At 35.9% G+C, this 13298-nt stretch overlaps 1 protein-coding gene across 2 annotated transcripts in view; it reads left to right on the plus strand.

Moving 5' to 3' along the window:
* The window catches only part of GRIK2 (glutamate ionotropic receptor kainate type subunit 2), a gene marked incomplete at both ends in the record, with an annotated part of 429084 nt that overhangs the window by 136224 nt on the left and 279562 nt on the right, over window positions 1–13298 (plus strand). The window contains 2 exons of one of the 2 annotated variants that reach the window (XM_081997417.1): window positions 3461–3628; window positions 7653–7910. In XM_081997417.1, coding sequence (XP_081853543.1) covers window positions 3461–3628; window positions 7653–7910 — 426 coding nt within the window. Of the gene's footprint in view, window positions 1–3071; window positions 3629–7652; window positions 7911–13298 lie in introns of those variants that run through there. The other variant, XM_081997418.1, reaches the window with a different exon arrangement.

Consider the following 13298-nt stretch of genomic DNA (forward strand, 5'->3'; position numbering starts at 1 on the left):
ACTTGCATCTTATGCAGCAATGGAGAAAGCACCCTTTAAATCTTTCAATTCCTGCCAATGTCTGAACTCATTTATGTGCCTTTGGTCAACATCCTGAAAATACCTGAAGCACAGACTTCCACGCACACTTGAAAGTGTTCTCATTTGGAGAATGAGGAACTGTTTTGTGACTATATTTTGATATTCAGAATGCAGATAATGTGTCTATCTAAGCTCCTGCTCTGCTTAGTGTGTGAGTTCAATTTAAACTGCTTAGATGTTCAGTTAAAAAGTGATGGTGCCTTGTGTCTAGTGTTAGGTTGGCCAAAGCTGGCAGCTGTTATTCACTGTGGAGGAGCCTGGCATTTTCAGCCATTTTGCATATTAGTAGGACCTGGTGCACTTTGAGAACCTGTTGATTTGAGTCTCTTAGTGTGAAGGTTAAAATGAACCTACACCTGCCAGCATCCAAAATACTTAATTATGGGATGTTCCCATGTGCTTGAGCACACAGATACAGAAGTAGCACAAAACGGAAATGAAAGGATCCTAGTGAAAGTTTGACATCTTACAGATTAGAAAACAGCTACAAACCTGCAAATATATGGTCTAATCTATATTCCTTTTGGGTTCTTATTTTTAATTCCGTGTCTATCTAGTGTAAAGTGTGAAAATATTCAAGAGCAAGAATCAGAAGCTATGTTTTCCTTCCTCCTAGCAAAACATCCTAATCATAGGACAACAAGAACAGGTTATTCTACCTCTGTTTTCCTTAGCAATGGAAATGTACCCTGAGGCAGACAGAGCATATGCTGCCAGCTTTGCCAGGGATACATTTATCATAGGGATAGAGAATGTGTGAGTAAGGGAGGAAACCACTTAATGGTGTGCATGGGAAAATTACATGTCATTGCCACTCACAGGAGATAGAGACTTTGCCATCTTGATAAAACTGTCTCACTATGTGATCGACTTGTCACTACCATTATGAATTACCCAGATATGAGAGGTCAAATTCCATTTTTATTTTATCTTATGCTGAGAGTTGTGGCTGCATCTTCGACAAGGAATTCCATGTCTCAAGAATTTAGAAATGAGCAGAATGAAAAATACAGGAATAAAGAAGGAAGATTTTATTGAGTTTAAGACACATCGAAATTAAAGAGAAAATCTTCCAATTTTCTTTCCAATCTCCCAATCTTCCAAGGGAGAAGAAATAGATTGTAATGTTTATTTCTTTTTATGAATCCATTGTATGTTAGGGTAGAATCTTTTTTTAAAGCACTGTTTGTGTGATACTGGTTTATTCAAATACATTTGAATAACTGCTTTCCAAATACCTTAGGAAAGCCTATAAAATCTATTTTAATTTTTATTATCCTCATGGAAATGTCTTTTCATTTTTCTTGTCTCTTAGTATCTATATTTATCATTTATTCACTAATTATTAGCTTTCTGCAGCAATTTTTAATGTTTTCCCCAAATCAAAATAGGATCCTCCTATATGTCACAGTTTGATTTATAACGTTTAGATGTTGTAAGTCTCAAGCAGCACAAAATCTTGTCTATTAGACTATATCCTTAATTTCAAAAGCAGCAGGTTACCTTTCATGTTAATATTATATTATTGTGCAAATGAATAGGGTAATTTTTTTCAGTTTTAAAGTGTGCTAGGCCTATATTTATGTGAATGTTATCCAAGTGTCTTTTGCTTCTGAAATATTGTTAATATTGGTTACTGATTACATACACATTCTATGCTCAATCAGTTTGGATCATTTTCCTAGGCATCTAAATTTTTCTTAAGTGTTTGCCTCTCCCATTAGTGCCTCGTTCTCAGTTTTAAATGACTAAAGTTTAAAAATTATTAGTCACATCTCATCTCAATGGTTAGTGCTTGTGCTTTTAAATTAATATTATTTGAGCATCTGCCCCTAGGGCTCTCACCAGGAATTTAAAGGTTCATCTGCAGGAAAAGAGTTAACACTTCCACCCTGTAGTGAAAAACAGGTTGGAAGAGAAAAGAGGTTTGCAAAACTGCCTTTTCATATTTAATAGTATCAGAAAGGGAAAGAGTTAATAACTAAATACACATTCTTTTTTCTTTAGAAATGGTTTATCTACTTGGCTGCTCAACAAGACTGTTTACAAACTGACTGTAGTTTGTGAAAGTTCAGTCTGACTCAGTTCCTGTACACTCAGATCCTGAAGGCTTCGTGCTGAGAAAGTGTTGAGTGTTGAATAAATTTTTTTAGACAATACAAAGCCAGGTAGCAACGTTACTTTGGAAATGAATAAGCACAAGCGAGGAGAAAGCAAATGAAAAACGTTTCTTGCACAGATACAATGCCTGGCTTGTAATTAGTGATCCTCAGACGATGACCATTGGCTGTCCATTAGTAGTGACAGATGCTGTTAACCTGAGGACCAAAAAGACCATATGGATGCTGATTGTTTTTCTGAGGCATTCCATGTCACCATAGTAAGGACATATCTTCAAATTACTTTTATTGTCACTGTATCCTTGGCCTTTCCAGACCCAATAATAAATGATGTTACGCCAAAGTATGTCTAAATTTACATTTCGTGTGTAATGACATCTCCTTAATGAGAAAAGAACAGCTGAAGTTCAGAACCGTTTCACCAACTTATTTGCTTTATTTAAGATTAAGGCTGGCTCAGAAGCATTCTAGAAATTGCCTGTCATTTGAAGCACATCCTACTCTGGCAGTATGCTTGCTTTGGGGATGCTTTCATTGCATGATAGAGCTTATGCAGGGTGTAGTTGCTTAGATTCCTGTATTTGCTGAGAATGAGGTTAGCATATACATGTGGCTCAGTGCAAAAGAGCAAAATTTGAACTATTTTCTCAACATATTTATCGGTTCAAGCATGGAGTCATGCTTAGATATCTATACATCTTCATTTCTGGAGGCAGTTTGGGCATGCCAATTCCATGCTTGTTTTTATGTTGCATTTTCAGTGAACTCTCAAGTTCATTGTAGCTATATTGTAAGTCTAGAAGAGTAGAATACAAAAATCCAGAATTCTTGCTCCCCTCTGCCACACACACATAGGTGGTGGTTGACCTGGAAGGGGTAAACGTAGTAATTTCAAGTTTAACTATGTGAAGTAATACTTACAAATTCTTCATCCCTCTCCTATTTTGCTTCTGAATAGTGTGGTTAGTTTATATTGCCACTCTTTTTCTTCACAATAGTGAAATTAATTTGTATGAAAAAAACCCCAAACAAACAGGTTTTCTTTAAGGTAAATTTGATTTGTTCCTGGGTTATTGTTTGACCCAAAACTCACCAAAATGATGAGATAATTTCATGCGTTGTACTGTATCAGGTTTGTTAATTTAAAAATTTCAGGCTGATGTATCTTTTCCCAAGCTGATGATTAATGATGTTCTTGTATGCCATTTTGGCTTACTAGTGTTTTTTTTTTTTTTCTTTCTTCTTTCTCCCACTACCAGGAGGCATTTTTGAGTGTGTGGAATCTGGCCCAATGGGAGCAGAAGAATTAGCCTTCCGATTTGCTGTGAACACAATCAACAGAAACAGAACTCTTCTGCCAAACACCACATTAACATATGACACCCAAAAGATAAATCTCTATGACAGTTTTGAAGCATCCAAAAAAGGTAAGTTTTTGCGTACTTCATTTTTCTAATGAGCAACTAAGACTCATTCGGTTTACCTACCTGAAAAAATGTCTGTCCAAGAAAGCCATATGCAGTGAGACTGTACAAGTTTGTGGCTGACAGAACTGCTCTATAGACCACCCCTTGAAGGCTGTAACGGTAACTGCTTGAAAATTACATTGTCATCTTTGCTCCTGCTGCCCCTGCCTAAAAGCTATTTCTTCAAACATTTAAAATCTGAAATAAATTTTTCTGAGCTTTTGACTAGGGTGTTTTTGAGACCAGCTCCTTTGGAGTGAGAAAAGACCAGCTCCAGACTTTGTGCTGGAAAATGCCAAGTGCCTCCAAATTCTAGTGAACCTGGAAGAAGGTTCCAATTCAATTTTAAGCATTCAATCACGTTAAGTACACCTCCACAAATACCTTAGGGATATGAATGTCTCATAGTTAAACAGGTGTGGGCTTCAAAGGGGAACAAGCAGTTGTAATTTTGTGCATCTTATGTCAACAAGTCATAAAAATTAGCACAAATATTAAGTCTGTGCTTAAGAATATTGCTATCAGGTGAATGTCTTGGCTTGAGTTCAGCAGTTTTCTCCTAGCTATAAATAACAATTAAAGGTTAAAAATAATTTTGAACATTTTTCCTAAATTTTGAAATCTTTGATTATCACAGAAATTGACGTTTTCAGATTGTTTTACATTCAAGTCTATAACAATAGGTGCAAGTTGTACTGCATCATTGCCATATCCTAGAAAGTACAAACCCCCAAAAGCTCAATATGTATTTATAGGAGAAAATACGAAGTCTGCTGTCAGAACTCAGTAGGACTCAATTTTGCACTGTATTACATGTTCTTTAAATTTTTTTTTTTTATAAATTGAAGACGCAATGTCATATGAATACTATCTTTAACAAGAAAATAGAAGGGTGAAAGAATCAGAGGTCAACCTGTATTTCTTATGACAGGTTTCTAGCCTGAATCTGCTAAGTGACCTGGTCCCAACATGCCACTACCAAATGCTGAAAACTAAAAGCTTAACACAATAAGGGATTTTTGGTGTTATAGTGGGCTGAAAGATGAATAAAAATATTTAATTAGAAACGCTACACAGGGAAAAGCTGCTGTGTCAGGATGAATGAATATGAAGTACATCTTAAAAGTGGAATATAATACTGATTAAAAAACTAAGTTTAAAAACTATGTGAATTTTTTTTTCCTCTGTTGCTGTAACACACAGAGTTAATCTTGCTAACCTGTTTTTTCTGTTTATTTGCTAAATAAACAATTCTAATATAGGCTGTTATTGTTAGGTGTGAAAATAGACAGTATTCATATTTGTACAGAAATACAGACACTTTGGTGTGTAAGATACTTTTATAATATTTTATAATATTTAATAATTTATGTATTTTTAATAATATTTTATAAAGTAAGGTGCTTTTATAATATTTTTCATAAATCAATATTTATGCCTAGCAAGATGGTTTCTTTGTGGAGGAGAATGTGTGGAAGAAGAGAGTCAAGCAACAATTCTAAAAAAGTATTTTTGAGTTATTCTGCCATTTTGGATGATGGATTAAAGAAGGATCTGAGAGACAATACTCTTCCCATCTCAGCCAACAGTGAATAAATGGGCTGATCCTTAATTGTGACCCCTTTGTTCTCCTTTCATCCTCATCTTCACAATTCAACCGCTTCCTGACTCCAGCACATGCTGTCCTGTGAAATTTAATGGGACAGTTTCTCTGCATTCCTGAGGGAGGATGTAAAGAGCAGAGAAATTTGGTCTGCGATATTCTTTAAGACTTTCCTGAGTCAACACAACTACTTTTAGTCCTTAGTTGGGGTTTACTTGAAGGTGCAAACTAGCCCTAATATTACGTTGGTAATTCTCAATAGACTATAATAGCTGAAGTTAGAATGGCAACATGCCATTGATTGGACATATTGAATAGATTGTATATATTCATTGTTCCCACTTGCATCTTGGATGAGAATCCAGCTCTTTATTTGTAACTGGTCAGGCTGTATCAAAATCCGTGTAATCTTCCAGTTCTAATAGCTTTTTGCTTCATCAGTTCACAATACAGCCAAGTGCATTTGTGCTGACAGGTGCTTTAGTTCAGAATCGAAGGCTAAAGGTTAACATAAAATGGTTCATTTTATTATAATGGCTCCAAAACAGAGTTTTAACAATGAGGTTTCAGTATTTGACTCATTTTGTGGTTCATGATTATGTCCATTAGTGAGTAGGCAGGCGCTACATCAAAAATAGCCTGTTTAGACCTCTTAGTAACACATACTTTTGAAGTTGAATATAGATGAAATATTAATGGGTTTTTAAAGGTACTATATGAAGAGCAACCTGAAGGCAAGATGATATTTCCAAGATAATGTTTCAGTCAACAATAATGTAAATGCATACAAAATATCCCTCAATGCATTAGAAAAATTTGTATGCATCTGATAGAGCCAGTGCCATATTAAATCACGTGTGAAGGCATTACATTATTCAAATCTCAGAAACAGGAAAAAAAAGCCCATTGAAAAGCCATCTGGTAGCTATTGCTGTTGTTAGTGATCCCATTTACTGACATTTGCATAAAGCTTGTTGATTACTCTTAGGAAGGGCAATATTAGCATAAATGTTTTTTTATCAAGCTAGTCATTTAGGCCCTGATCCGACACTGAAATGCGATGGATATCCTGCGTGTATACGAGAAGTTCATTTAAACCACCAGTGCTCTACAGTAATAAAAAGGTGTGCCAGGATAGTTTCTGGAATGCACTTGAAAGACTTAGCAGTATTTTCATCATATTGAAAAGGATGTGCATAAGAAAAAAATTAATTTTGACTTGATGAGGAAAGTAATGCAGCAAGATATGTTTCTACTGCTTGTTTCCTCAGCTGTCAGGAACACCGATGGTGGAGTAACAATATTAATTAATAAAATCTCATACAAACACTTGCATCTAGATTGGATTAGGGAGACACTTTTCATTACTTCTCTCTACCAAATAGGATGTTTTCTTAGAAGACATAATATGTTGTTTTTCAGAACTGCATACTCATAAAAGTTATGTCTATGGTAGTGATCTAAATAGGAGCAGAGCACAGGCTGAAATGCTGGTCTGCAGTATTGACTAATTTTCCTGCCTTTTTTTGGCATGTCCCAACTAATATTCTGGAAGACAATACTGGAACGTACTGTGAGAGAGAATACAGACCACAGACTGCTAATGCACAGTATAGGTAGGGCCAGTCTATCTTGGAAAGAGGAGAGCTAAGCCATGTGAATGCAGAGGTATCATGTCAGTGACTCTCAGGGCCAGTTTTATCTACTAATATAGGTGTAGCAAAACTGGGTATTTCCAGCGTTTAAGAAGGGACACTGAATTTTTTTCATTAGCACATAGAAATTTAATTTTCTTTTAGGGAAAATGTTGACCTTTAACTTTTGCTAGTCAACATGCCTACTTTTCAGATACAGAAATTCAAACGTCCATTTCAATTAAATTAATCATTTGCTTGATACTTAACTAGGTTCTCCTTAACACGTACAATTTCTGAGTAATTAGGATCTCAGCAGAAACAGTGTTGGTTGATTGAGGAAGAAGTTAATGCCTAAACAGCCTAGGTTAGAATACTGTCCCATATGGCCCTTTTTCAAATGTAAGATGCAGCTGAGCATAAATGTCTTCTTTTGTCAGTGCTTTTCAAAAGATACAAAATTGCTGGCCTTTATGACTTCCACTGACATGGAAGTGTTTATTAAATGTAGCTAAGCGCTATTTTGATGTTAAGTGTTGCTATTCATCAGCTCATAGCGAAAGCTTAGAAATGTATTTTGAAGTTGAAACCTGTGTAAGTGAAAGTGAATATTACACAAGAAGGGAGCTCTGTCAGCAGTAAAGTTATATTTCACGGAGTGCCTTTTGTTTAATATGAATTATGTAATACTTTCTGGCACACTGCCTTCTTTCCTCTCACCATTGACAGACTTCTGTCTCCTCTTCAGCCTGCGATCAGCTGTCCCTTGGGGTGGCTGCCATCTTTGGACCCTCCCATAGCTCCTCAGCTAATGCTGTGCAATCCATCTGCAACGCTCTGGGTGTTCCACATATCCAGACCCGCTGGAAACATCAGGTGTCAGACAACAAGGACTCCTTCTACGTCAGCCTTTATCCGGATTTCTCTTCACTCAGCCGTGCCATCCTTGACCTTGTGCAGTTCTTCAAGTGGAAAACAGTTACTGTTGTTTATGACGACAGCACTGGTAAGGCTAAAGCATTAGAATATGTGCAGATATAGTCACAGGTAAAAAAAGAGGGAGGAGGGGTGTCACTAATATTTCTCAATTTAAGAAATCTTAATTAGATTACATGAATTTCTATTGGAAAGGTAGTGTATAACAAATAATGTGGATTTATTAGCATAAGTATTCTCATAAGTATGCTTCAGTTGCTGAATTCTGTGTGTTTGAGCTCACAGCTGTCAATAAATCAGTCACGTTATATCTGCCTTTTCTGCAGTGTCTAACAGCTAACAGTTGCTAACAGCTATGTCTTTTGATTTTATTGAAAACTTAAATTTTGAAGAAAAATATGGTAACTTGAAAGATGTAGTAGTATGCCTGGTGAAATAGAAGACCTAAATTCTGGTGCTGCTTCTGACATTAGTTAAGTTAGAAAACAGATGCCATATTTGTTTGGAATTTCAGTATCTGCTTTTTCAGAGAGAATTGCAGATGGAGCCCTGGTTTTAGCTGCTAGGAATTGAAACCAAAGGAATTTTGGAGGCTTGTTTTGCAAATGAATTGCGTGAGTTAAAAACTAACTCCTGATTTTCCAGCAGAAATATACCAGTTTGCTATCTTTCCCTTACGCCACCCTCAAATTTGTTAACCCTTCTGTTTTGCCTTGACAGTGACATATTTGAAAAATGTTTTAAAAACTTAAGTTTTATTTGAGGTCTATCTAGTGGTATTCAGAACTAATACCTAAGTAAAAAAAAAATAAACCAAAAGAAATATTTCATATTTAATGGGCTCTCTAAACTCCATGTTTTCTGAAAGAGTAAGTCATGCTAGACCTGATTTTTTCATAAAGTATGTTTTGAAGTCAGGATGTAAGTAGAAATAGGAATGAAGATGGAAGTTTTTCTTGTGTATGTTGTCATCTACTTGATCTAGCTGTGGCTATGGTAAACATTTAAGATAAAAAAAAGAACATGAGCTCTTTTAAAATAGATTTTAAATAAATTTGACAATGAATAAGGAGATTCAGATATTTTGTTTATTTAAAGAGCATAAAGAATTATTTCAGGAAATATTAACTTTAAATTTCTGTTTCTTTCTGGAGTGGCTAGACCCTTCATGTTATAATACTGGTTGTTCCTGTTGATAAACAGTAATCCCAGCTACAACATCTTTTTTCCTTGAAATCTGTTGCTGTCTGGAGAGACAGAAAAATGTATCAGTTCTAAAAAAGTAATCCTCTCTCTTTTCTGTGGCATTTGCTGTAAGTAAATTTAAATTATACTTTTTTAAGACTGTCAGTTTCTCTTTGTTAGCAACATCTCCTATGGATAATTCAGAGACTTCAAAAGCAGGACACACTGCTGGAAAGTCCACAGCACCACTTGCCTTTGAAGTACATATGGGAACAACCCTTAGCCATGAGAAACTGTCAGTCTTAAAGAAGTAGAGTTTAAATCTTGTTAGACCTTAACTGCAAACTAGTGTTTTTTGAGGGAAGAGGTGGGGAGAGAGGAACCTTTTGGAAGGAAGTAGTTACTTCACCTGAGGAAGAGGTTATCTCCTGCCATGGGATAAGATAAGTATTCAGTTGTGAACCTAAGGCTGAAGCTGAATATGATAGTTTCAGCTAGTATTTAAAAACTGTGTTGTAAGACTCCTTGTGCCACTTAAGACTTAATTTCAAATCCATTAAAATGAAGGCAATGATGACAAAACATTTATCATTGTTTCTGTTTCTTCCATTTGGCCAGTGGTTCCTTAATGTAAGATGGATATCATTCTTATTTCCCCCTCCTTTGTGTCCCTTTTAATCACCCACATTTTACTCTCTTTTATTCAAAAATTGTTTAGGATGATAATGCATGCTTTATTTTATGCTAATTTCAGTGCTATGGATTTCTGAAGGGACAATTCTCAAAAGTACACCCTGGTCAAGACGTTGGTATAATGGTTACAGTGATAATTTTTTTTAATTGGTAAAATTAATATATTTGGGGGGACAAATTTACTTTATGTATTTCTAGTATTAATTTATAAACATGGATACAAGGGGAGGTGATACTTTTATTATAGACAGGAAGAAAAGGTGTAAAACATGCATAAACCGTGTCTGGATCCTTCTCAAGATAAATTACGGGCAGTTGCCTATATGCTGAAATCCTGGAAGACTGTAGGTCTATTCTGAGGGAAAGTATGATTTCTTTTTTTTTTTTCTTATTTTTTAAAATGCCTTTATATCTTAATTGCTAGGGCTCAGTTTTATGAATTCTCTAATTGTTAAAGTTTTACTGCTCTAAGCAAGGAAAGATACCTTACCCACTTCAAAGCATTCTAATAACAGTTGTGTCCATGTTCTTCATTCCTTCAGTATGGGATATGTCTTCTTAATTAAACATAAATAGAAAAAGCTGTGTGGTTATTTGACACTCTGCAGTCAATGAAAGCCCATGTTAACTCTAGTGTCATTCTCAGGAATATGCTGGAGACCGACACTTCAAGTGCATGCTTCAGCTGCCTCTTGATAGCACCGTTGTGTCCGATGGTATGCAATCCCCCATGCTCCTACCTTGTAGGAAGGAAAGCCAGTTATGTAGCTCTAGATAGCAGAGCATTTTCCTGATGCTACACAAGTCACTCTACATAAGTGTAGATGCAGTCTTCTGTAGCGTTTTTGTGGGCCTTTAAATCCTTAGTGTAGCTGCCTTCACAACACCCATATAGTGAGATGTGCAAAATAGACTGCAACCACTTGTGTTTGATCTGGATCCAATTTGATCTGAGATTGTGTGGTATGAAGATGGTACAGAGGAAGTCAGTCCACCTTTAAAGCCCAGTATAAAATAAGAGAGAAATTTGGAATCCCAGGCTCCAGTAATGAACACCTGCACATCTAAGAGATTACCACAAAGAACAGGCATTACTTCTTGTCTCCCACATTGAAGTATTCTCCCTGTAGTCTCTGTGGAGGAATAGCTGTACATCTTGCTAATAATTTGAGAAAAGACATAATGAAGTGGCTTTTAATCCACTATCATAACAACTAGACCCTGTCCCCAACCCTCCCCAGCTTTATGATGTAGAAATGGCAAAGTCAGAGAAGATAAACCTATGGAGTCTGGCTATTGCTCCTCATGTCAGTCTGGACCTCAGAATACTAGGTTGCTCTGTGCTGATCAGACCTGCCTCATGTGTTCAAGAGCCTGTAATGAAGAAAGCAGGGTTGCTTGGCATAGGAGGAAGTGTCATGCTGAAATAGGGCCAGAGATCCTTCTAAAGGGACATGATCAATAACACTGGAGAGAGAAAAGATCAGGTTGAAGACAGCGTAATAAGGAAGAGTCAAGATTCTACAAATAAGATGAAGTAGATGAATAAACTAGAAAGGTTAATTCTATCTTGTCTCAGTAAGAAGAGATGCAGTCTGTTACAGTGGGGATAAGGTAATAGAAATAAAAAAGAACATAGAATGGGCAAAGGTTTTAATATTATAATAAAGCCTTCTGCCCTGGTAGTATTTTATGGAGTAGGCAGTAGGTAGATGAGTCTGTTCTTCCAGGGAAGAAAAAATACGTGAATACTTTTCCCGTGAATCTGTATTTGAATACTACTGCACCTGACTTTCTTTGCATTAAATAACAGCTATATTCCATTTCCTTCTATGATTTAGCTTCTCCTTTTATTTTACCTCTCAAAACTTTTTTTTTTAATGTAGTCCATATGTTGTACAAACAAAAAATTGGAATGAGGCTCTAGAACACTTTTCTTGCTAGTCTGAAGATAAGTATTTCTTCCTGTGATCATTCTAAATGACAAGGTATATTCCTTTTAACTAGAATTTCCTATGAAAAACACCCATAGTAGGATGTAATGAGAGCTTGGTTAGTTTTGGTTTTTTTCCTTAATTTATGGTCTTTTTGTTAATTAAATACCACTAAACTGTCCCTGGATGCTAATTAAGTCCTTTCAGATTTACAGATTTGTTACAGTCAATTGTCTTTAAGAAATAAAAGTGGAAAAATGGCAGTATGTTCATCAGCTGCACGTCCTAATGTTTTTAATTGGTCTCAAAACAGTAACATAATTTCAAGTACATATTCTAATATCTGTGCTAAAGAAAGCAGACTAGATAAATTCTGAATAAGTTTGTGAATCTCAGAGAATTCCAAAACAAAGAATACATGAACACCTAGATGCTGGGGCCTTTAATTTATAATGGTACTTGTATTGCCAACTAATGCTTTATGCAGATCAAGTTGATATAAACAGGGTTCTGGGTTTTTTCTTAATTAACATTTATTTTGGTCTTGGGTGAATGAGTATAAACACCAAAAATCTGTTGCCTCTATGAACAGAAGCCAAAGTAAAAGCTGGAAAAAGTGACTTCAGAAATAAAAATATTTTGTGTTGGTCTTCAGTATGGAACCCTGTGTTTTAATTCAAATGAAGAAAAAATAAAGATGCCATTTTGTTGATATTTTTACTGTAGTATATAGGTAGCATTGATTTGTAAATAAAGCTACAATTTTTTTCTTGGGACCAGTATTAAAATTCACATTATCTTATTCTTGTTGTGTTTAGTATTGTGGCCTCGCCTTGAGTATTGTCTGCAGTTCTGGCCCCCCCAATCTAAAAAGAACATTAAGGTAGATGAATGTGTCCAGAGTAGGGCAACAAAACTGGTGAAATGGCTGGAAGGCATGATACCCTATGAAGAGCAGCTGAAGACACTGATTTTGTCTAGTTTGGAAAAAAGGATACTGAGGGATGACCTCATTGCTATCTACAGCTTCCTGAGAAGGGAGAGAGGGACATGCTCGTGTCTTCTCCCTGATATCCAGTGATAGGATGTGTGGGAATGGTTCAAAGCTGTGTCAGGATAGGTTCAGACTTTAGGAAGCATTTCTTTACTGACAGGATGGTCAAACACTGGAACAGGCTTCCTACAGAGGCAGTCAATGCCTCATACCTATAAGGGTTTAAGAGGCATTTGGATAATGCCCTCAACATGTTTTAACTTTGGTCATCCCTGAAGTGGTCAGGCAGTTGGACTAAATGATCATTATAGGTCCCTTCCAACTGAACTATACTATTCTATATTTCACATATCTTTTTTCCATGTATCTTACATATTGTGGTTTGTTGTGTGTGTTTTGTATTTTTTTTCCTACTTTTTTCTTGTATTAGTAATAAAAAAAGATACTCAACTTTGCAGTTAGTATAACTTTACACTAAGGGAAATTAAATATCTTGGAGGTAAAAGGGATGTGGGGTGATGGCAGGTGGGCAACATCACTAAAGAATTAAAGGAAAAATGCTTGTAAGTGATTCAAAGTAAATCTTGGAGAAAATTTCCCTTATAAGGAGAATATACATAGTGCACTATAAAGATGAGAAAAGGTGTTCAAG

The sequence above is a fragment of the Phaethon aethereus genome, assembly GCF_964289735.1.
Source record: "Phaethon aethereus genome assembly, chromosome: 3".
Taxonomy (NCBI): domain Eukaryota; kingdom Metazoa; phylum Chordata; class Aves; order Phaethontiformes; family Phaethontidae; genus Phaethon; species Phaethon aethereus.